Here is a 24,566-nt window from a genome sequence, read left to right as displayed (position 1 = left end):
CAGGTGCCACTGTGGTATGAAAAAGAAACTCCTGCAGCTAGCTTGGTGTCTGCCCAAATGACCTCCCAGTTTTGTGCTTGAAACCAGGGCCATGATGGTGTAGCCACCTGAGGGAATCTCCTGGTCTTCGGGTTGCGAAGACCATGGGAAAAGCTTAGTATCTGGGGTGGAATATACCATTTCTCATGACACAGTTTCTCATGGCTTCCCTTGGCTAGGGAAGGGAGTTCCCAGACTTCTTGCACTTCCCAGGTGAGGCGACGCCCCATCTGTTTTGGCTCATCCTCTGTGGTCTGCACCCACTGTCTAACCAGTCCCTGTCAGATGAGTTGGTTACCTCAGTTGGAAGCAGAAATCACCCACCTTCTGCACTGATCTCCCTGGGACCTTCAGACCAGAGCTGTTCCTATTCAGCCATCCTGCCAACTATCCTCCAAAACATTTTAAAATGGCCTAGGCCCTTATTTTCTAGAGTGCAAGGAAGAGCCATTGTGAAAGGAAAAAGTAGGAAAAGAAAATAGCACACTGTGTCCTCAGGCAGATCAGTTTTAGTAAAGAATACAATAATCCCTCTGTATCTATGCGGGATTGGTTCCGAGACCTTTCTTGGAGACCAACAATAGAGAGAGCTCAAATTCCTAATAAAAAGTGACATAGCATTTGTATATAACCTATGTTCATCCTCTTGTATACTTTAAATCCTCTTTAGATTTCTTACATGTAATGCAATGCAAATGCTATGTAAGTAGATAGTATACTGTATCATTTTGGGAATGATGACAAGGAAAAACATTTTATGTGTGTTTAGTGCAGATCAAACTTTTTTTCAAATATTTTTGATTTGTGGTAGATTGAATCTGTGGATGCAGGACCCATGGATATGGAGGGCCAACTTTCATAGGAAAGGTGAGGATCTGAAAGTGAATTCCTTTATACTATTCCTGCCCATGTAATCTTTCAAAAACCTTTGTGGGCTCTTGGAGATTGACACACCCAGCCTAAACACTGCTGGATTGTAGGTTCAATTCAGTTTTAACAAGTAACTTAATTTTTTGAACAGAGGAGGCACTTGACACCAGCCAACTTTTTTGGGGGGGGAACAGCAAGAGTGATCAGCTGAATGGGGTACACTAGGACATTCTATCAGCAAATATTTGCTGGGCCTCTACCATGTGCTAACACGTGTTAAAAACACCTCAGTGGCTTCAACCACTTGGAGCTGTGACTCTGAGAGTGTCTCTAGCCCAAGCATGTCTCCTGAACTCTCTGAGCATTTACCCATTTGGGATGAGATTATACATTGATAATACCTTTTGGAAAAACAGTTTTGAAATATTTATGAATATCTTTAATATATACCTTTTGATTCTGTATTTTAATATAAATCTGTCTTGGAGAAATAGTCAGAGATGAAGATATTTACATTTAATCGTTAAGATTCATGAAAAATATATTTTAGATATTCCAAGATTTTTTTTAAGTCACATGAAGGTACTCAGAGTCTGAACCTAGGTAGGAATTGTAGGAAAACAAAATATTGCCTTCTCATACCTCACTCTCCCTGTATTCTTCATTTCTGTCTCTGAGAGCTCTGAGATGCTCTTTCTACCACTGTGGGAATTAGCTTAATATCCTGCATTTTTGGATATACTCTTTCCCAAAGGCATTTGTGTTTTCAAAGAGATTATTAAGATAGGAGCTTACATAATGAAGCTTTATTAGCAGACTTTCAGACAGTGGGCCATCCAGAAAAAAACATAGAAATCCTAGTTTCTCCCTCAATTTTCTACTAGGTAGAAGTTAGCGCATTGTTTACAAACAAGGACTGCCCCACAAGGACCAAAGATGAGCTAGATATTATGGTCTACAAAAATATTAGGCAGATAAAACTGCGATTATATCTGAGAGGAAGAAAGTACCTTTCAAATGGTGAGCTCCAATTTCAGTTTAGCATTTAGGGAAAATGAAAAGTTTGCAAAACCAGATCTGTTCAGCAGAGGGGGTGCTTAATCTACAAATCATGATTTTAAAGCAAAGTTTTTTTTTTTTTAAGTTATGATTTTATGGGAAGCTTTTATGTTTCTTTCAAGATTACATTGCCAGTCAGGTATTTTTTTTAAAGAAACTAATTGTTGCACATATTTGTCAGAGATACAAGAATGAGGAATTACTGATTATATGAGCAAAGGACTGCCCTGCCCATTTAGGAGAGGAGGAGCTGGATACACTAACTCATTTTGCTGGAACTTGGGCAGGAAGGCTGTGGCTTCTCTGGAGGACAGTTATCTTTGCTGAATTCCCTCAGCCCTGCCAGGCAGTTCATACATGTAGTTGCTGAGATAAGTCCGCAGGACACTAAACAAAGAAAAGCACATGATTTATTATTTTTCTAGTGACAGTTTTCTTAGAGAGGTTGAGACGGCTGGGACTGCTTCCCCACTGGGACAGGCCCAGTCCGGCAGGTGTCAGTTTTTTTTCTCGCTCTCACCACACAGAGCCTTCCTCACCTGTCCAGTCTGCTTTAAAAACCCTCAAGTCTGGTTCCGAGGTGCATCTTCCTCTTCCTGGGGTCTCATCTGAACTTTGAAGCCAGTTGGCCTTTTGTAGTAATCTTCAGGAATCTTTTATTTATAGAGTTTCTAAAATAAAATTTTGCCACTGTCTGTTTCAGTGTTAAAAAGACATAAAAGCCCTTTATTTTCAAAATTATAACTTACTAACTTACATAAATACAAATTAAGATATCTCCCAGAACAACAGCGTGCCACTTCCATCTCCATCCCACACAGGGATGGTGATCATTTGTGAGATACTGCTTTAGATATGTTTCAGAGGTTGGGGTGGGGGATAGGGAAATGAAAGGGACTTTGAACAGTGTTTGTCTATTTCGTCACCTGCTGAGAGCTCCACAAGTATTTGATAATCACTTTTATCTCTGCACTTTTGGAGTAATTGTTATTTTTGTATTTTTTGTTTTTTTGAGACAGAGTCTTGCTCTGTCACAGGCTGGAGTGCAGTGGTGCGATCTCCGCTCACTGCAACCTCCACCTCCCAGGTTCAAGTGATTCTCTTGCCTCAGCCTCCCAAGTAGCTGGGATTACAGGCACCTGCCACATTTTTGTATTTGTAGTAGACATGGGGTTTCACCATCTTGGCCAGGCTGGTCTTGAACTCCTGACCTCATGATCCACCCGGTGTGGCCTCTCACAGTGCTGGGATTATAGACGTGAGCCACTGCACCCGGCTGGAGTAATTATTTTTTATATTGTAATATTACTATTTCAGCCCTCAGCATATTTCTGAGTATCTAAAAAGCTAAACAAGACTTGCTCTCTTAAGTGTTTTGTTTTTGTGTGTTCAGCCAGGGTTATAATAGTTACTATCTTGTCATTTATATTTGAACTATTGGTCTATCAATTTTTCTCCTAGCCATTTTCCACTAAATGCTTTTGTCCTAACATCTTCCATCTGTGTTTTAAGTCTCTCTCTGTCATCACACTGGGCTTTGAGAAGTATAACGGAATATTTTCAATTTCTTTTCTCTGTGTCCAAATCTTTTCCTCTAATTAAGCTGATAATTATAGCAGTGGAATGGTTAAAAATATTGATGGACCAGGCACAGTGGCTCATACCTATAATTCTAGCACTTTGGGAGGCTGAGAGGAAGGAGGATCACTTGAGGCCAGAAGTTCAGGACTAGCCTGGGCAACAGAGTGAGACTCCATTTCAGCAACGGAATTAAGTGAGTGTGGTGGCACATGCCTGTAGTCCTTGCTACTTGGGAGACTGAGGTGGGAGGATTGCTTGAGCCCAAGAGCTTGAGGTTAAAATGAGTTGATTGTGCCACTGCACTCCAGCCTGGGCTACAGGACAAGACCTTGTTTCAAAAAAAAAAAAAAAATGATAGCTTGCTATTATCATCTATTGAGTACCTTTTTGTGTTAGACACTATTCAAAGCAGTTTTTAATTTTCATGATAGCCATATGGCATATGAACTTTTTTTAAATCCCATTTTTTTAAGGAAACAGAAACAGAGACATAATTTGTCAATGGTTGCATGGTAGAAGATTGCAGATCCCGCCTTTAAACCAAGTGGACTCTACCCTTTGCATTATCTTACTCCCTGAAGGATACATAGTAGGGGAAAGGAGTGGGAACAACAGTCCTAGAAAAACCCATGTTTGTCCTCAGGGCCTAGAACATCCTTCAGAATAGATGAGAATTATTGGGAGCTCAGTTTAGGAGAGTAGAGCCAAAAGAAAGTGAGGATTACGTAATTGTTTGTGAACTTACAAGCTTGAGAGAGCCAATCTAATAATTAACTCACGGAGTTTTTTTGTCCTTGATTGTTTAAGTTTTTACTGAGAATATTATCAATAACAAGGCCGTGATTAATGTTTTTGAGAGTCAAACATTAATTTTGTGGGAATGTTGGCTAATTTTGCTTCTGCTTACAATAAAGACTAAGTTAATGGTTTTGTGATTTTTATTTTAATTGAGCAGGGAAAAAGCTATTGATTCATTAGCTGTGCTGTCTTATTGGCATGTAGCTATGCACTGTTCACTCATTGTTCTATAAAATATCATGCTATGCTATTTTGTCCAAGGGAAAAAGACAGTGAGATTTCTTTCTTTATTATTTTTTGAGGCAGGGCCTTTCTCTGTCACCAATGCTGGAGTACAGTGTTGTGATAATAACTCACTGCAGCCTTGAACTCCTGGCCTCAAGCAATCCTCCCACCTCACCCTCCCAGACAGCTAGGACTACAGGTGCACACCACTATGCTCAGCTAATTTTTAAAACAATTTTTGTATTTTTGTAAAGATGGGTTTTCACTGTGTTGCCCAGTATAGTCCTGAACTCCTGTCCTCAAGCAAACTTCACACCTGGTCTCCTAAAGTGGTAGGATTATAGGCATGAGCCACCACACGTGGCCAACAGTGAAATTTCTTATGTGAAAAGTGTGCATTTCAACTCTGCTTATTCCATATGCCTTTATTAGCATTTCAGAGACTTATCTTCTCAACCTGACTTAACTTCTGCAGGATAGCTTTCCAGGAAAAGTAGTTTATTACATGTGGAGGTTACATGTGGAGTTTATTACATGTGGAGGTTATAAATATATATATATGTAGATGTATATAAATATATATACATATATATATTTATACCATATATAAATATATACATCTACATATATATATTTAATATATATATGCAATTTCTGACATACATTAACCAGACGTCAACTTTCTTAAAAATGTATCATAATGCTGAACTTCATTTAGGCACTCATTCTTAGATATCAGTATGCACAGGAATCACCTGGAGAGCTTAGTAAAATGCAGGTTCCTACTCTCCATTCTCAGAGACAAATTCATTCTCCAGGTGATTCTGATGTAGATGTCCTCAGGGTGCCAGAATAAGATGGAGAAAAGGATGTAGAGTAGGGAGTACAAAAACTCAATACTCTAGAGACCCAGGCACAGAGTGCTAGAGAGAAGATGGGCTTTTCACCAGGGATATTGAGAGAGCTGTGGGAAGTCTGATTGGCCTCCAGATATTAGAAGGCTTTGGCTTTTTCGTTAGGTCCCCATAGAACCCATTTTTGCCAGCTCTTTAGGTAATAGATGACTGTTCAAATTCAGGTTGCAACTGTGGTGAGACCACTAATCTCCTGTGCAATTATAGTCTCTTGGTTTGGGGGAAAAGGGAGTCAGTCTGCAGGTAGCTGAGCACTTATGAGCAGTTAGTATGGGCTCAGTCTGAAGGCAGAGCTAGAGAGGGAGAGGGATCTAAATCTCACCATTGTGCCATTCTCATAAGGGCTGAGCTTCCTGCTTGCAGGCTGTGTGCTAAGAAGAGGAGCAAGGAGCTATTGCAAAGGGGGAGGTTGTATTATGCAGGGTCCAATTAGGAGAATTGACCTTTTTTAGTTTTGGAAGAGCCCTGTGAGAATCGCCGAGAGTCTAAGACAAGACCCCAGGCCTAGATCTGCTGACATTTGGCCTATGGAGGTAGAGAGAACTGCTCTGTGTAACTCAACTGATGGAGTTATTTTGTTCTGGAAATACAGGATCAAGAGAAAAAGCCAGCAGGAGTGGGTTCAAAGCGTCCTGACCACCTCCAACACGTACACTAGGCCCCACCAGAAAACAGGAACCACGAAAGGAAAGAGAAATGTTGATGGAGAATTCCAGGTGGTTTCTGTGGGAAGTATTCTGCAGACCTTTTCATCTGTCTCAAATGGAGAAAACGTCAATAATTGTGTATATCTTGCCAACATGTTTAATGAGAAGTTTCTTCTTTTGGGGGGACCTCATGAGGAAAATGAGACAACAGCAACTTTTTGAGTTCCATATATGTGCTTTAAACAGTATCATAGATCCAGCAAATTCATTGTTTCTCACCTATGTGTACTAAGCTACAATTTTTGAAATGTATATACTCTGTAGATGTTGTGAATGATAAAATAGAAATGTATTTTTAAGAGTTCTTAAATTCACACATTTTAATCGTGGATTTTCTCAATCTATTTTATGGTTGGGTCTAAGGAACTTTTTGGCTAAAAAAAACCAAAACCAAAACCCTATGAGTTTCTCATACTTTAAAAGACTAGAAACCCCTGATGTAAAGAATCACAGTTATATCTTCAGATTGGCTATAGAGAACTTACTTCTCACATAATGCAAACCCTCACAGTACAGTGACTTTTTGTGTTTTTTTATGATGGATTTTTAGAAAGATGCAAGATAAACTTCATTTTTGTTTTACTTTAGCAAAACATTAACACTGAATAAATATAGAAGGCTATGTAAAAACACATTTACTTTAAATTGTAACATTATTTGAGTTTTTAACTGTATGAAAAAAAAGTTTGCTGCTGCTAGCGTAAACAGACAACCCACAGAGTAGGCAAAAATCTGTACATCCAAAAAAGGACTAATATTCAGAATGTACAGGAACTCAAACAAATTAGTAAAAAAAAAACAATCCCATCAAAAAGTGGGCTAAGGACATGAATAGACAATTTTCAAAAGAAATTCAAATGGCCAAGAAACATATGAAAAAATGCTCAACATCGTTTATGATGAGGGAAATGCAAATCAAAACCACAATGTGATACCATCTTACTCCTGCAAAGAATGGCCATAATAAAAAAAATAAAAACACAGTAGATGTTGGTATGGCTGCAGTGAAAAGGGAACACTTCTACACTGCTGGTGAAAATATAAACTAGACCAGGTGTGGTGGCTCATACATGTAATTCCAACACTTTGGGAGGCTGAGGCAGGCAGATCATTTGAGGTCAGGAGTTCAAGACCAGCCTGGCCAACAAGGTGAAACTCCATCTCTACTAAAAATACAAAAATTAGCTGGGCATGATGGCATGCTCCTGTAATTCCAGCTACTTGGGAGGCTGAGACAGGGGAATCGCTTGAAGCAAGGAGGTGGAGGTTGCAGTGAGCCAAGATTGCACCATTGCACTCCAGCCTGGACGACAAGAGTGAGACTCCATCTCAAAAAAAAAAAGGAAACTAGTACAACCATTATGGAAAATAGTGTGGAGAGTCCTTAACGAACTAAAAGTAGAACTACCATTTGATCGGTAATGGGATAGTGATCCCACTATTGGATATCTACCCAGAGGAAAATGCGTTATTATACAGAAAAAATACTTGCACACATGTTTATAGCAGCACAATTCACAACTGCAAAAATATGGAACCAGCCCAAATGCCCATCAGTCAGTGATTGGATAAAATAATTGTGAAATATATATATCTCACATCATATATATCCTACTACTCAGCCATGAAAAGGAACGAGTTAATGGCATTCACAGCATCCTGGATGGAATTGGAGACCATTATTCTAAGTGAAGTAACTCAGGAATGGAAAACCAAACATCATATGTTCTCACTCATAAGGGGGAGCTAAGCTATGAGGATGCAAAGACATAGAATGATATAATGGATTTTGGGGACTTGGGGGCAAGGGTGGGAGGGGGTTGAGGGATAAAAGACTACAAATTGGGTTCAGTGTCTATTGCTCAGATGATAGGTTCACCAAAATCTCACAAATCACTGCTAAAGAACTTACTCAGATACCACCTGTTCCCCAGAAACTTATGGAAATAAATAATTAAGAACAAACAAAAGACCCAAAACACATTGAACAAAAAAAGTTATCTGCTGCTTAGTAAAAACTTGAAAATTCAGAAACATTGATGCCATTTCCTTTTCTTCCCCAGGCATTATTATGTGGTATACTTGTTACATGTCCTGAGGATCCACTGAGGTTTTTAGAGGGAATGATCATGGTTATAATCAAAAGTGGTCTTCAGAATCTTCTTTGGTAAGTGTTGTTTTGATTTGTGATAGGGAAACATTTTATTTTAAAGGAAACTTTTATTGTACAGTAACAAATAAGGGCTTGCCAATGACTGCTTCTAATCTCAAGATTGTTAAGGAATTCCTCCACAGGCTTTTCAGTTCCAAAGACACAAACCTGAATAATTTGCTTACCATGTCTCAATTTGAGAAATATGGTGTACTCTGATCAGTAATGTGTTCATAGGGCCAGTTTATTTCAAGTTGGGAATGAGGAAAGGGAGGCATATTCTCCTTTGGAGGACACAGCAAAATCTTGTGACAGTGGTTTGAGAAGGTCCTCCAGGTGATTCTGATCTGCTTCTTTGAAGGGGAAATTTCTTTTCCTTCTCCTTCCTTTCATTCTGTCTACAAGAATCACTGATTTAATTATGGAACTAACTACCACAAAATGAAATTAATTTTGACTGTGTTTTATGATGTTATTAAAGGGATACGTGCATTGCTCCATCAATGAAACCAAACATTCGAAGATTGTCTGAAACTTACCTGGAACAACTTTTCGAATTGGATGATCAGCTGGTAATTATTAGTAACCAAGAATACTCAAATATTTATCTTGAGCTTTGATGGAATTTTCCAAATAGATTTTATATTTTATGGGAGGTATGAGGTTAGACTTTTTGGTGTTGGGACAACTGAGAAAAGTGAAGGAATAGCTATACACATACACAGATGCACACAAAACCACACTCAGTAACCTTCCCAAATTTTCAGGAAGTATTTACAAAGGCATTTGTTCCTTCTCTTTCTGATAAAATCTTTCCATTAGGTTTCCCCCCCTTTTCTCTTTCTCCTTCTCCTCCTCTCATGCATCTTTATAAAGATAAAAATAGCATTATGGAAAGCTTTACAGAGGATGTTTTCTTTCTTTTCTAATCTGCTTTCTTCAGTGTTCCATTCTACCACCCATTCTCTCTGCTATCTGTCTTCTCAGATTAGGATGCAGGCAATCATGCTCGTAATGACATGACCAAGACATTAATGACAACCAGCTTAAAAGCCAGATCTCTTTCTTGCTGAAAACCAGTGCCAGCAGCTGGTTTTGATCCTGTAAAGAGGTCAAGGAAGTAATTCAGGACATGAAGCCTTTAGAACAAAGATTGTTTAAGAGAAGTGAACAGAGCAAAGACATGTGAAGAGATAAATGTGTGGGATCATGTGTGATACGTCTTTTTTTTTTTTTGACATGGAGTCTTGCTCTGCCACCTGGGCTGGAGAGCAGTGGCACCATCTCGGCTCACTGCAACCACCACTTCCCGGGTTCAAGCGATTCTCCTGTCTCAGCCTCCTGAGTATCTGGGATTACAGGCATACGCCATCACGCCTGGCTAATTTTTTGTATATTAGTAGAGATGGGGTTTCACCATGTTGCCCAGGCTGGTCTCGAACTCTGAGCTAAGGCAATCCACCTGCCTCGGCCTCCCAAAGTGCTAGGATTACAGGCATGAGCCATTGCACCTGGCCCATGTGTGATTCCTCTTTTTTTTTTTTTTTTTTTTTTTTTTGAGGTGGAGTATTGCTCTGTCGCCCAGGCTGGGGTGCAGTGGCACAATCTCGGTTCACTGCAGCCTCCACCTCCCAGGTTCAAGCGATTCTCCTGCCTCAGTTTCCCAAGTAGCTGGGATTACAGGTTCCTGCCACTGTACCTGGCTAATTTATATATTTTTAGTAGAGATGCGGTTTCACCATATTGGCCAGGTTGGTCTCAGACTCCTGACCTCGTGATCTACCCGCCTTGGCTTCCCAAAGTGTTGGGATTAAAGGTGTGAGCCACCGCGCCCAGCCAAAAAGTGGAATTGACGCCACGTTCAAGGTGGGAGGTGAGAGCCAGAAACAATTTAAGGCGTCTGTTTAGAAGTATGGGTGAAAAGTAATACTGGATCCTAATCAGTGATCTGCAACAGAGAAACAGAGGGATGCAATGATTCCAAGGCACCAATATACCGGGCAGAACCCACATGTCCCATCCTAGTTGATCTGCGTCCTGATATGTGGTTGTTTTTACTGTACTTTATTAACCACAGACTTTGGATCTACTATGGAATGCAGATATCTGCAAACTGCTGTGTTTTGGGAGCTGTCTGGAGACAGCCTCAGGAGCTGAGGGAGAAACCTAGGGGACAGGATTCTGGGTCCTCCATCTCTACCCCTATACTCCAGAATAGTTTTGCTTTTGGTATGATTTTGCTTGAGAAAAGCTTGACAACCATTGCTAAAATATAATAAAGTTTTTGAAAACCACTGATTTAGAGTAGTAAACCCTATTGTCAATATTATGACAAGGATTTTATGGAACATTAAATCAGGCTATGTTGGGTGTTCAGCTAGAAGCCCATAGGGAATCATTTTAAAACTGCAGAGAATTCCAAGAGACATCATAGCTACTTCAAACCTAAAGCTTTATTAGAAAAGGAATTGTCAGAGATATTTCATGATGTTGAAAATGTAAAGGATAAAATAGTAGAAGCTGATTTAAATTTAGAGTTATGATAGTTTGCCAAGACATAGAAAATATATCCACTGGATATTATTAGTTGAAAATAATAGAAATGAGATATGACTTTGAAAAGCAATGAGGAAAATATTTGTTAAGGTTAGACATGAAAATGTGAATCTCCAGGTGCCCTAGGGTTGCTTCTTAGAGGGCTCAACTTAGGTTGGATATAGATTAATTCATTTCTCCTCCACCCTCAGAGAAAAATGAAAAGTTTTTTTTACAAAGAAACAAAACACTTTAATTTTCCATGTTTCTGACATTTTAGAGTATAGTACACTAAAGCCAGGAATAGTGGCATGCACTTGTACTCCCATCTACTTAGGAGGCTGAGGTGAGAGAATTGCTTGAGACCAGGAGTTTGAGACCAGCCTGGGCAACATAGTGAGACCTCATCTCTTAAAAAAATATATAATATACTAAATAATTATTGGTCTTACCTTTTTCATTTGCTTTCCTATGTAGTTTTTCATACGGTTATAACTGGCAGTAAAATGATTTTTACTGTTTTAACAAAAAACTTCAAAAGTCACAAATGACTGTATTTTTTCCCACTAATTATTGATTGTTTAATTGCAGGGTTTTTCAGTCCTACACTACACAGTTCTGCACAGTGAGGACCACCTATATATGCTGTTAAAGTGATCTAAATATGACCTGAGAAGGACTCTGTACTTCTATATTTGAGTTCTTGTGGAAGAACTGTAACCTAGCTTAATAGGTGGACAAGATTGAAAACCTAACTAGGGGTATGCACCTGTAACAATAGCTGAGGCTTGGCTAATCCCAGCTACCATATTTCAACCATTCATACATTACTGAGTGTTCAGACTGTGTTCAAATAAGGCAAACACCAATCTGTAACCAATCCAGCTGTTCTGTATCTCATTTCCAATTTCTGTACATCATTTCTCTTTTTTTGTCTGTAAATCTTCCATCAGGTGGCTGCATTGGAGTCTCTGTGAATCTGCTGTGATTCTGGGCACTGCCTGACTTGCAAATTGTTCCTTCTTCAATTAAACTCCTTTAAATTTAATTTGGCTAAAGTTTTTTTTTTTAATCACATGATGTCAGAAGCAGAATTTGAAGTAGAGCTTCTGGCGACCCCCAGGAGTGCTGAGTGAACAAGCAAGGTACCTGCAGGACCTGCTTGTGTTCACTGATCTCTCAGAGTAGCTCGGGATCATGGGTAAGCTCTCTCTCAGATTTCAGACCTCCATAGATTTGTGTTTTGAGCTCTCTAAGTTTCTTTGAGCAAATTCCTGATCCAAACTGGGTTTGAAAGTTGTGACAGAATCTGAGCTGGATCCAGGAATGGATTTGATCTGGATTGGCTTGGATTTAGTTTGAGACCTCTTAGATCTGACTAGTTTAGAAAGAAACTGATAGTAAGCAGAAATATTGCAGGGGTTATAAAATTTGGCTTCTTGAAATTTCACAGGATTTTCATGTTCCACCTTTTTATTTCATTTTTCTTGCACGATTAGGTAGGAAAACTCATTGGCTAAGTTAATCAAGATACCCTAAGAGTAAAGCCAATATTTTCGGTAAAATTGGGATCCTTAATTTCTGGAAAACTAAGTTCCTTCTGGTGTATATGTTAGGCCTGGGAGACAGTAGTTCTAACAGAAATGGCAAAATCTTACTAAAGATAATCAACAGTGGAATGTTCCAAATGAACAACAATGCATTGAAGTATGTTTAAAAATGAGAGCTCTCAGTAAAGTCTCTTTTGGTTAAGAACAGGTGTGGTGCTATGGGATGTTAACTACTATTCTCTTTTGATTAATCTGTCTTATACTTTTTGCTGGTGGCTATGGGTGACAGTATTAGGCATGTATAGGACCATGGGACATGGAAAGCTTTTTCCATCCAAAAGGGGAAACTTGAGAGCTGATGAGACTGCTAGAAAAGATTTCTTGGCTACTGACAAGCTGCTGCCTGAACTTTTCAGTGTCATTGCATTGAGTGGGTCTTGCTCTGGCCTCCCCGAGCTCTTCACCTTCCCTATCTTGCCACAGGCAATACCTTTCTTTCTCTACTTTTCCTTTCCTATCTTTCCTGTTACTCAGTGTAGCCATCTTGCCCAGAGACCACCATGTGTTGAAACTCCTAGTTAGAGGTTGGATTAAAAATGACAGGGGCCATCTGAGGGCAAATTTAAGCCTTACCAGTTTGATATTGGGTGCTAAGCAGTGTGGCTAATATCTCTGTTTTATCACATGTGTTTTGTTCTGACCAGAATGATAAAAGATAATTTTCCTTTATGATGTAGGTTGGCCCCCAGGGTAATGGTGTGGCAAGACGGTTTACTAGGGCTACTCAGAGAAAGGGAGAGAGAGCCCAGAAGCCTGGCATGCCAGTAAAAGGGTAAGAATTTCTTACCAGTCAGAATTCTGGCTTTCCCCCTCTTTTTTTCTTTGTGCAAAATAGTCAAATGAATGGTAAAAATTATTGTTGCCTCCTATGTAAAGTTTTGGTTAATACAAAAAAAAATTCTGAGGCTGGTCTTAAGCTCTAGTGGATCTGGTGTGCTTTATGTGTCTTTTATATTGTTGTCATAAAGAGGGGTACCTTAGGATAAAATATGTGCCCAAAACCTCATAAGCTTCCGGTTTAAGATAGCCCAGCAAACTGGTCAATTATGTCCTTAGGATCCTGACCTTGTAACCATGTGGCCATGTTTTCTCTTTTCACAATGGCAGCCCAAGTTCAGAGTTCAATACCTATCTTAGGGGATGAGCCTTTCTGATTGATATTTGGGTGACCTTTGCCATTTTTTTATTCTCTTTCCCTCCACAAACCATCTTGAATTTTTCTTTATCAGAGCACCTGTGAGATTACTTTGGGTGAAGTATAAAAGCCAGAATTATCTACCATTTGACCTGGCTAAAGTTGGGTTACAAGAAATTTTAAAAGAACTTTATTAGAGAGTGCTATGGTTAAAAGTCAGCTTAATTAAAAGTGGATATTGAAGCTCTCAAAGCCTGGGACTTCTTGGAAAAAACAAGAGGCACCAGAGACCCTTTCCTGGCCCTGTTATTCAAAGGACATCACCCTAAAGCCAGTAATTTAATTAAGAAACTTAAAAACTGGCAAATGGAAAATCTTACAACTACTGTAGTAGTCTTCTTTGGTCTGTCTGTGTAGTTATATATGTGTTGTGTGTGTAATGTTTGTATAAAAGAGCTCTAATTTGTTTAAACAAAAATAAGTGCTTAAATATTTTGAAAGAAAAATAAAAACTGTAATGCCTTTTAGTTCATGTAACTTTGGTGATCTTTGGGAAATAAAAACAGCTTTAAAGATTATTGATAAAATAAAGACATTTAGTTTAAATTTTGCAGGTCAGATATTAGGTTTGCTCCATATTTTTAAGGCCATAAACTGCTTGACTTTTGAAAATTGTTCAATTTATTTTGGAGACATTAAATTCTAAATAAGCCCTTGGCATATGTGAAATTAGCCATGCCCCATAGCTATGAAAAGAAGGTTATAAAGAAAGGAGATTTTATATAAGAAAGGATCTTGGATAGTAAATTCTTGTCCTAATGTAAAATGACTGGTTTTTTAAAAAGAGGGATGTTTAGGACAAGTCAGAAAGTCCAAGCATATTGCAGATGGTCTGTATAAGTCATGAAAGGATTCATAAGAGAAAATGTATGCACCAAACTGAAAGTTGCTAAGAATTACCATTATGACATGTATTTAAGACTACTGAAAAACTAGGTTTACATGCAAAGCCTGTAAGAAGGATAAAATATGTTTTTGGTAAGAGATTGTAAGAATGCATGGGAATGTAAATTTTTGCCTAGTTTAGAGGGTTAAAGGATGGTTTTAAATTAAATAGAATAAAGCTAAAGGTTTGAACAGGTTGAGGAAGGTTTATAAAAATTAACTTTGTAAAAGAAATTTTATGTGTGAAAATATTGACTAAATTTAAATATGTATCATTCAGTTTTTTTTTCAATTGAACATTGACATAAAAGCAGAATGGGGGAGGGGACTCAAGATGGCGCTGTGAGAACAACCCAGGATTGGAGCCCGCGTTGAATTCGCAAACGGTGAGTCAGTGCTGCATTTCCAGACTGATCTTTGTTGCCCACAGAACGGGGAAACTCCCAAGTATAAAAAGACACGGGACGCCAGGCAGTAGGTCTGCCTGGCGAAGCCGGCAGCCGGGGCGGCGGCGGCCGGCCCTACCCAGCAATCCCCACAGGGCGCGCTTGTCGGGGTGCCTTGTTGAACCGGCAACCTGAGACTTGAGAGGGCTGGACTTGAGACTGAATGAGACTTGCACAGTAGCCCAGCCCAGGGGATTGCAGGGAAAGATCGTTTGGGATACCCAGTGGGACGAACAAAACCGCGATTTCAAACTATCCCGGGCAGACGGTCCGAGACGCTCTGTGGGGGAGGGGCGTCCACCACTACGGAGGCAACCTGCCCCAACTGATATACACGCCCACTGCTGACGCAGCCAGCCGTTGCCGAGGCAACCCGCCCCAACTGAGATACACGCCCACTGCTGACGCAGCCAGCCGTTGCCGAGGCAACCCGTCCCTACTGAGATACACGCCCACTGCTGACGCAGCCTGCCGTTGCTGAGGCAACACGCTACAACGAAGAGACTCTGCCGCAGGGCGTGGCGGAGACCACAGCAGAGCCGGCAGGAACAGCGCGAATCACACAACAGCAGGGCGGAGCCTCGGCAGCCAAACAGTGGCTAGTCTGCCTTCAAGCTGGGCAGGACACCTGATCGGACATCCAAAAATAAAGCCCAAACCCCTCAACACAGAGCATTTGAGAAAAAAAAAAGGGTTGTTTAATGAGCTGTGTTGCAGCAGAATCAAACATAGCAGCCTAACAGCACTGAATGAACAACAGAGTGCACAGCTCAGCAATTAAACCCCTATAAAGTACAAACTGTCTCCTCAAGCAGCTCCCTGACCCCTCTATATCCAAAAGACTGTCATTAGGCAGGCATCATCCTGGGACAAAGAGAGCAGAAAAAGAAACTGGTAGCATCCCTCGCTGTGCCACGGCTACTAGAGGTGCACCCCAGACAAGCAGGGTCTGGAGCGGACCTCAACAGTCGTTCAGCGAAGGGGCTAGACTGGTAGAAGGAAAACCAAGCAACAGAAATACTTCATCATCAACATTCTGGGTGTCCACTCAGAGACCCAAACGAAAAGTCAGCAACTACGCAGACGACCAGCGGACAAATCCACAAAGATGGGAAGAAACCAGCGCAAAAAGGAGGAAAACACCCGAAACCAGAACACATCGCCTCCTAGAAAGGACCAAAACTCCTCACCAGCAAGGGAACAAAGCTGGATGGAGAATGACTGTGACGAAATGACGGAATTAGACTTCAGAAGATGGATAATGAGAAACTTTTGTGAGCTAAAAGAGCATGTATTAAATCAATGCAAAGAAACTAAGAACCTTGAAAAAAGATTTGAAAAAAGATTCGAGGAAATGATAACAAGAATGGATACCTTAGAGAGGAATATGAATGAATTAAAGGAGCTGAAAAACACAATACGAGAACTTCGCGAAGCAAACGCAAGTTTCAATAGCCGAATTGACCAAGCAGAAGAAAGAATATCCGAAGTCGAAGACCAACTCAATGAAATAAAACGAAAAACCAAGATCAGAGAAAAAAGCGCAAAAAGGAATGAACAAAGTCTCCAAGAAATGTGGGACTATGTGAAAAGACCTAACCTACGTTTGATAGGTGTACCAGAAGGGGACGAAGAGAATGAATCCCAGCTGGAACATACTCTTCAGGACATCATCCAGGAAAATTTCCCCCACCTAGCAAGACAGGCCAACACTCAATTGCAGGAAATACAGAGAACACCACAAAGATATTCCGCAAGAAGAGCAACCCCAAGGCACATAATCGTCAGATTCAACAGGGTTGAAATAAAGGAGAGAATACTAAGGGCAGCCAGAGGAAGGTCAGGTTACCCACAAAGGGAAGCCCATCAGACTCACAGCAGATCTTTCGGCAGAAACACTACAAGCCAGAAGAGAGTGGGGGCCAATATTCAACATTCTTAAAGAAAAGAACTTTCAACCCAGAATTTCATATCCAGCCAAACTGAGCTTCAGAAGTGAAGGAAGAATAAAATCCTTTGCGAACAAGCAAGTACTCAGAGATTTTGTCACCACCAGGCCTGCTTTACAAGAGCTCCTAAAAGAGGCACTACACATAGGAAGGATCAATCAGTACCAGCCATTCCAAAATCACACTGAATGCTAAAGAGCTTCAACATAATGAAGAATCTACAACAACTAACAGGCAAAACAGCCACTTAGAATCAAAATGGCAGTATCAAATTCACACATAACAATATTAATTCTAAATGTAAATGGACTAAATGCACCAATCAAAAGACACAGACTGGCAAATTGGATAAAAATGCAAAACCCATCAGTGTGCTGTATCCAGGAAACCCACCTCACATGCAAGGATACACAAAGGCTCAAAATAAAGGGATGGAGGAAGATTTACCAAGCTAATGGAAAGCAAAAAAAAGCAGGAGTTGCAATTCTCATCTCTGATAAAATAGACTTTAAAGCAACAAAGATCAAAAGAGACAAAGAAGGCCATTACATAATGGTAAAAGGATCAATACAACAAGAAGAGCTAACGATCCTAAACATATATGGACCCAACACAGGAGCACCCAGATACATAAGGCAAGTTCTTAATGACTTACAGAAGGACTTAGACTCCCACACAATAATAGTGGGAGACTTTAACACTCCACTGTCAATACTAGACAGATCAACCAGACAGAAAATCAACAAGGATACCCAGGGCTTGAACTCAGACCTGGAGCAAGCAAACCTGGTGGACATTTACAGAACTCTCCACCCCAAATCCACAGAATACACATTCTTCTCAGCACCACATCACACCTACTCTAAAATTGACCACATGATTGGAAGTAAAGCACTGCTCAACAAATGCAAAACAACTGAAATCATAACAAACAGCCTCTCAGACCATAGTGCAATCAAGTTAGAACTCAGAATTCAGAAACCGACCCAGAACCTCACAGCTTCATGGAAACTGAACAACTGGCTCTTGAATGTTGACTGGGTAAATAACGAAATGAAGGCAGAAATAAAGAAGTTCTTCGAAACCAATGAGAACGAAGACACAACGTGCCAGAACCTCTGGGACACATTTAAAGCAGTCTCTAGAGGAAAGTATATAGCAATAAGTGCCCATATGAGGAGAATGGAGAGATCCAAAATTGACACCCTATCATCAAAATTGAAAGAGCTAGAGGAGCAAGATCAAAAAAACTCAAAACCCAGCAGAAGACAAGAAATTACTAAGATCAGAGCTGAGCTGAAGGAGATTGAGACACGAAAAACCCTTCAAAAAATCAATAAATCCAAGAGCTGGTTTTTTGAAAAGATCAACAAAATAGACAGACCACTAGCCAGATTGATTAAAAATAAAAGAGAGAACAACCAAATAGATGCAATAAAAAATGATAAAGGGGAAATCACCACAGATTCCACAGAAATTCAAACCATCATCAGAGAATATTACAAACAACTCTATGCACATAAACTAGTAAACCTGGAAGAAATGGATAAATTCCTGGACTCCTGTGTCCTCCCAAGCCTAAACCAGGAGGAAGCTGAAACTATGAATAGACCAATAACAAGGTCTGAAGTTGAGGCAGCAATTAAGAGCCTACCTCACAAAAAAAGCCCAGGTCCAGATGGGTTCACAGCCGAATTCTACCAGACACACAAGGAGGAGCTGGTACCATTCCTTCTAAAACTATTTCAAACAATCCAAAAAGAGGGAATCCTTCCCAAATCATTTTATGAGACCAACATCATCCTGATACCAAAACCCGGCAGAGACCCAACGAGAAAAGAAAACTTCAGGCCAATATCCATGATGAACATAGATGCAAAAATCTTCAATAAAATATTGGCAAGCCGATTGCAACAGCAAATCAAAAAACTTATTCATCATGATCAAGTAGGATTCATCCCAGGGATGCAAGGCTGGTTCAACATACGCAAGTCTATCAACGTAATTCACCACATAAACAGAACCAAAAACAAAAACCACATGATTATCTCAACTGACGCAGAGAAGGCATTTGACAAAATTCAACAGCCCTTTATGCTAAAAGCCCTCAATAAACTCGGTATCGATGGAACGTATCTCAAAGTAATAAAAGCTATTTATGACAAACCAACAGCCAGTATCATACTGAATGGGCAAAAACTGGAAGCATTCCCTTTGAAATCTGGTACTAGACAAGGATGCCCTCTCTCACCACTCGTATTCAATATAGTACTGGAAGTTGTAGCCAGAGCAATCAGGCAAGAAAAAGAAATAAAGGGTATTCAAATAGGAAAGGTGGAAGCCAAATTGTCTCTATTTGCAGACGACCTGATAGTATACCTAGAAGACCCCATTGCCTCAGCCCAAAAACTCCTGAAACTGATAAACAACTTCAGCAAAGTCTCAGGATATAAAATCAATGTGCAAAAATCACAAGCATTCGTCTACACCAATAACAGACTTAAAGAAAGCCAAATCAAGAGCGAACTGCCATTCGCAATTGCTACAAAAAGAATAAAATACCTTGGAATACAACTCACAAGGAACGTAAGGGACCTCTTCAAGGAGAACTACAAACCACTGCTCAACGAAATCAGAGAGGACACAAACAGATGGAGAAACATTTCATGTTCATGGTTAGGAAGAATTAATATCGTGAAAATGGCTATACTGCCCAAAGTAATTTACAGAATCAACGCTATCCCCATCAAGCTACCATTGACTTTCTTCACAGAACTGGAAAAAACCACCATGAACTTCATATGGAACCAAAAGAGAGCCCGCATAGCCAAGTCAATTCTAAGCAAAAAGAACACAGCGGGCGGCATCACACTACCGGATTTCAAACTATACTACAAGGCTACAGTAATCAAAACAGCATGGTACTGGTACCAAAACAGAGATATAGACCAATGGAACAAAACAGAGGCACCGGAGGCAACACAACATACATACAACTATACAATCTTTGATAAACCTGACAAAAACAAGCAATGGGGCAAGGATTCCATGTTTAACAAATGGTGTTGGGAAAACTGGCTAGCCATGTGCAGAAAGCAGAAACTGGACCCCTTCCTGACACCTTACACTAAAATTAACTCCAGATGGATTAAAGACTTAAAACATAAGACCTGGCACCATAAAAACCCTAGAAGGAAATCTAGGCAAAACTATCCAGGACATAGGAGTAGGCAAGGACTTCATGAACAAAACACCAAGAGCATTGGCAACAAAAGCCAAAATAGAGAAATGGGACCTAATCAAACTCCACAGCTTCTGCACGGCAAAAGAAACAGTCACTAGAGTGGATCGGCAACCAACAGAATGGGAAAAAATTTTCGCAGTCTACCCATCTGACAAAGGGCTGATATCCAGAATTTACAAACAACTCAAGCAGATTTACAGGAAAAAAACAAACAAGCCCATTCAAAAGTGGGCAAAGGATATGAACAGATACTTTACGAAAGAAGACATATATGAGGCCAAGAATCATATGAAAAAATGCTCATCGTCACTGGTCATCAGAGAGATGCAAATCAAAACCACATTGAGATACCATCTCACGCCAGTTAGAATGGCGATCATTAAAAAATCTGGAGATAACAGATGCTGGAGAGGATGTGGAGAAAAAGGAACACTTTTACACTGTTGGTGGGAGTGTAAATTAGTTCAACCATTGTGGAAGACAGTGTGGCGATTCCTCAAGGCCTTAGAAATAGAAATTCCATTTGACCCAGCAATCCCATTACTGGGTATATATCCAAAAGACTATAAATCGTTCTACTATAAGGACACATGTACACGAATGTTCATTGCAGCACTGTTTACAATAGCAAAGACCTGGAATCAACCCAAATGCCCATTGATAATAGACTGGATTGGAAAAATGTGGCACATATACACCATGGAATATTATGCAGCAATCAGAAATGATGAGTTCGTGTCGTTTGTAGGGACATGGATGAATCTGGAAAACATCATCCTCAGCAAACTGACACAAGAACAGAAAATGAAACACCGCATATTCTCACTCATAGGTGGGTGATGAAAAATGAGAACACATGGACACAGAAAGGGGAGTACTAAACACTGGGGTCTATTGGGGGAAAAAGGGGAGGGCCAGTGGGAGGGGGAGGTGGGGAGGGATAGCCTGGGGAGAAATGCCAAATGTGGGTGAAGGGGAGAAGAAAAGCAAAGCACACTGCCATGTGTGTACCTACGCAACTGTCTTGCATGCTCTGCTCATGTACCCCAAAACCTATAATCCAATAAAAAATTAAAAAAAAGAAAAAAAAAAAAAAAGCAGAATGGGGTTTTCTTAAAGCACGAATCTCCTTTTTAACAAAAATTAGTGAAGGGTTATAAAAGGTTTATGGAAATCTGACCTTATGGTCAAACTGATTAAGATTGGATAGATTTGGGGTCCAAAGTGGCTCCCGCCGGAGGTTGTGGCGCTTGCGAAGTCGAGGTCATGAGTTCAAGTCTAACCTGAGCAACCTTATAAGCTCAAACTGATTGGCAAAAAAAAAAAAAAAAAAAAAAAGATTGGATAGATTTGTCTGTGAGGATTTATTAAAAATTGGTGTTGACATTAATCGTTCACTAATGCAAGGGTAAAATTCGATTTTCTCTCTTAAACAAGATTTTCATGTAATATTAAAAGATAATGAAAGGTTTTTAAATATACTACCAAAAAAGAAAGAAAGGAAAGACAAAAGACAGATTGCTTGGAAAGCTAATTCTTCCCTCTATTCAATGAGTAAAGGTTTTTGCCTTTCAATAATTTTTTGAGCCATCATTTTGGCTAAATGACTGATTCATGGTGACCTGGAATTCCAGTTCATAATGTCAAGTGTTTAAAAACTTTAACATATTTAATTGGCTTCCCAAAATTAAATTTCAGCATCAAAATGATCTTTTCTGACCTCTAACTTTGGAATGCTTCAGAGGGCCCCTGAAGCATCCAAAAGAGAAGTAAATGGAATTATTTAACATGTTAAGTTACATGGGAAGCATTGTCAAAATAAAAATAATGTTAAATCTTCAGACTATATTTTAGTAAATGATATTAATATATGTTCTAAACTTGTATAGTGCTGGACATGGTGGCTCACACCTATAATCCCAGCACTTTGGGAGACCAAAGAGGGCAGATCACCTGAGGCCAGGAGTTTGAGACCAGCCTGGCCAACATGGTGGAACCCCATGTCTACTAAAGGTACAAAAAATTAGGTGGGCATGATGGCGAGTGCCTGTAATCCCAGCTACTTGGGAGGCTAAGGGGGAAGAATCACTTGAACCCAGGAGGCAGAGGTTGCAGTGAACTGAGATCATGCCACTGCATTCCATCCTGGGTGACAGAGCAAGACTCTGTCTCAAAAAAAATTGTATGGGATTTCCCAAATTCTAATATGCCTGAGTATATTGCTACCAATCACAATTATAGTTATTATGTAAAGTTATTGTACACCACAGAAATAACCAAATTTTCTTGTATGAAACTGCTAACCCAAGTAAAACAAAACATTAATTAAACCCAGGAAAATACTCTGCCAGATTTTCATATTAAACCAGCTGCTAATGAAATTGTTTAGATATACAATTTGAACTCCACAGTCTAAGTCAAATTACCTATGATAACCATTAGTTATCAGTGCTATGAACCTAAATTGGAGAAACAACTGGTATTCAAGATGACATAAATCCAATGTTAAGCATAGACTCATGGAGAACCAGGAAGACTGTCTTGTCCTTCCTGAGCCTTTAAAGCTTTTGTTATTAAAGGCTCTGTATTCCATGACTTACCATGGAAAAGATAAAATGATCCAAATTGAATATATTGATGTAGTGACTTATAAATTGTGAAAATATAGTTTAAAACCAATGTTTGGTTCCATATTCCCGGGAAGACAATGAAACCTTTGTGTTCATTTGGCTATCCAATGGGTCATTTAAACATTTATAAAGGGAATTCATTCAGTTGTCATTGTCAGTGCGTGTTTTATGTTATTACAATTATTATGCCACAGTATATTTTCAGTATGTAAAGAAGGTTTTTATGGTTCACTGAGGACAGTCAACCCCTTCACAATCTAGAACCTGAAGATTAGATTTTCTGAGAACATCAGAGAAAGACTGTCCTTGCCATCCATACTACAACAAAACTTTGGAACCTTGAACCTTGGGTTCATAATCTCACAACTGAGAAGGGTCCCTCCACACTTTTGGAACTGTACAACCATTGGAACCCTTAAGGTAAAACTAACCAGGAAAGTTTCTCCCCAGAAGAAGATGGCATCCTTGATTTGAACAGCTTTTCCCGAGATCATGGATCAAGACTTCTACTATCGTGATCTTACCTTTGAATATTTTTTCATTGTTTATGCCTCTATAAACAATAGAAATGAAAAGTCGTCTATTATATGCACTTATAAGATATACTTTTTTGTGTCTGAAGGATTTCTTTGCCAGCCTTATACATGAATCACTTTATACTTTGGTGGATAGAAGATGAAGGCCCAACATAGATGAGAAACTTTAATGGTACATAATGTTTCCTCATAATTAGTCAAAATTACTCTTAACCCACATCATGGGTTAAATAGGACATTGCCAGGAGGCCTTCACTATTCTAAAAGGACATCATTTGTTAGGTCCTTTTTCCATGGTTTAGAATAAAAGAGAAAATAATTCAAAATGTATCCCTTGTGATAGGCTGTATAGCAGATTCTAATATAAAGTCTGTTGTATAACAACAGATTTTTATTTTATTGTAACAATAACTTTTCTTGTGAAAGTTATGCTAAATAATAGAATTGGCTAAACAGAAAAGTACCTGTGTAGCTGCTAGCACTTGTGGCCTATAGGGAAATACATCAAATGTAGATTATAAAAATTCAGTTGTAGAGAATTAATGAAAAGACTACTTAAAGCAAGTAGATTCTTTATCTAGCTCATTCTTTATTTAATTTTGGTGATTTTGTTTACCCTGGGTAAGCAGCATACTCCAAACTCTTGGTATTATCCTCCCCGTTAGTCATAATAATAGTCTCCCTGGTGCACTGTATTCTCACAAAGATTTTAAATGCTTGCATGCAGCCATCTGTAGAATGTCATATGGTCTGTCTTCAAATGGAATGACAAGAGCTGAAAGAAATGTGCAACCATGAGGCTTCTATAACCTTTGAATGATGTGGTGAAACCAGAAACCTAACATGATGGTAATAGAGAGTGGCATGAAGGCCCTAAGTTTGGGTCACACCTTCATCTAAGTGAGAACCTGATGAAAAAGGAGAAATTTTTTTAAACTAAGTTATGGAAGGCCATTGTTTTGGACTAAGGTTGTTCACTAGGCCCCAATAGGCCAAACCAATCTAAAATGGATTCATTCATGCTAAATGTGACATAATTAAACTAAGACTTTATGGAAACACATAGATTCTTGAACAGACCAGATTTTGTTTTTCTTCTATAAACTGGACATTCCAGCTTAAAGAGGGACCCTCTACTTAGTCTTCATTCCTCCCTTTACAAAACTCTCTGTTCTGTTATTTCCCAGTGTG

At 39.5% G+C, this 24,566-nt stretch overlaps 1 protein-coding gene across 29 annotated transcripts in view; it reads left to right on the top strand.

The window, feature by feature from the left end:
• FBXL13 (F-box and leucine rich repeat protein 13) overlaps positions 1–24,566 on the top strand; it is a 309,560-nt gene that overhangs the window by 28,556 nt on the left and 256,438 nt on the right. For 17 of the 29 annotated variants that reach the window (XM_054237838.2, XM_078343056.1, XM_054237844.2 and 14 more), the window contains exons 2-3: positions 8,257–8,360; positions 8,827–8,917. In XM_054237838.2, the coding sequence (XP_054093813.1) occupies positions 8,317–8,360; positions 8,827–8,917 (135 nt within the window). In that variant the 5' untranslated portion in view covers positions 8,257–8,316. Of the gene's footprint in view, positions 1–6,078; positions 6,203–8,253; positions 8,361–8,826; positions 8,918–11,505; positions 11,642–13,167; positions 13,263–24,566 lie in introns of those variants that run through there. The other 12 variants (XM_078343058.1, XM_078343055.1, XM_078343053.1 and 9 more) reach the window with 6 other exon arrangements.

The sequence above is a fragment of the Callithrix jacchus genome, chromosome 11, assembly GCF_049354715.1.
Source record: "Callithrix jacchus isolate 240 chromosome 11, calJac240_pri, whole genome shotgun sequence".
Classification (NCBI taxonomy): domain Eukaryota; kingdom Metazoa; phylum Chordata; class Mammalia; order Primates; family Cebidae; genus Callithrix; species Callithrix jacchus.
The sequence above is the reverse complement of the archived record's forward strand: the minus strand, read 5'-3'. Positions and strand labels throughout refer to the sequence as shown.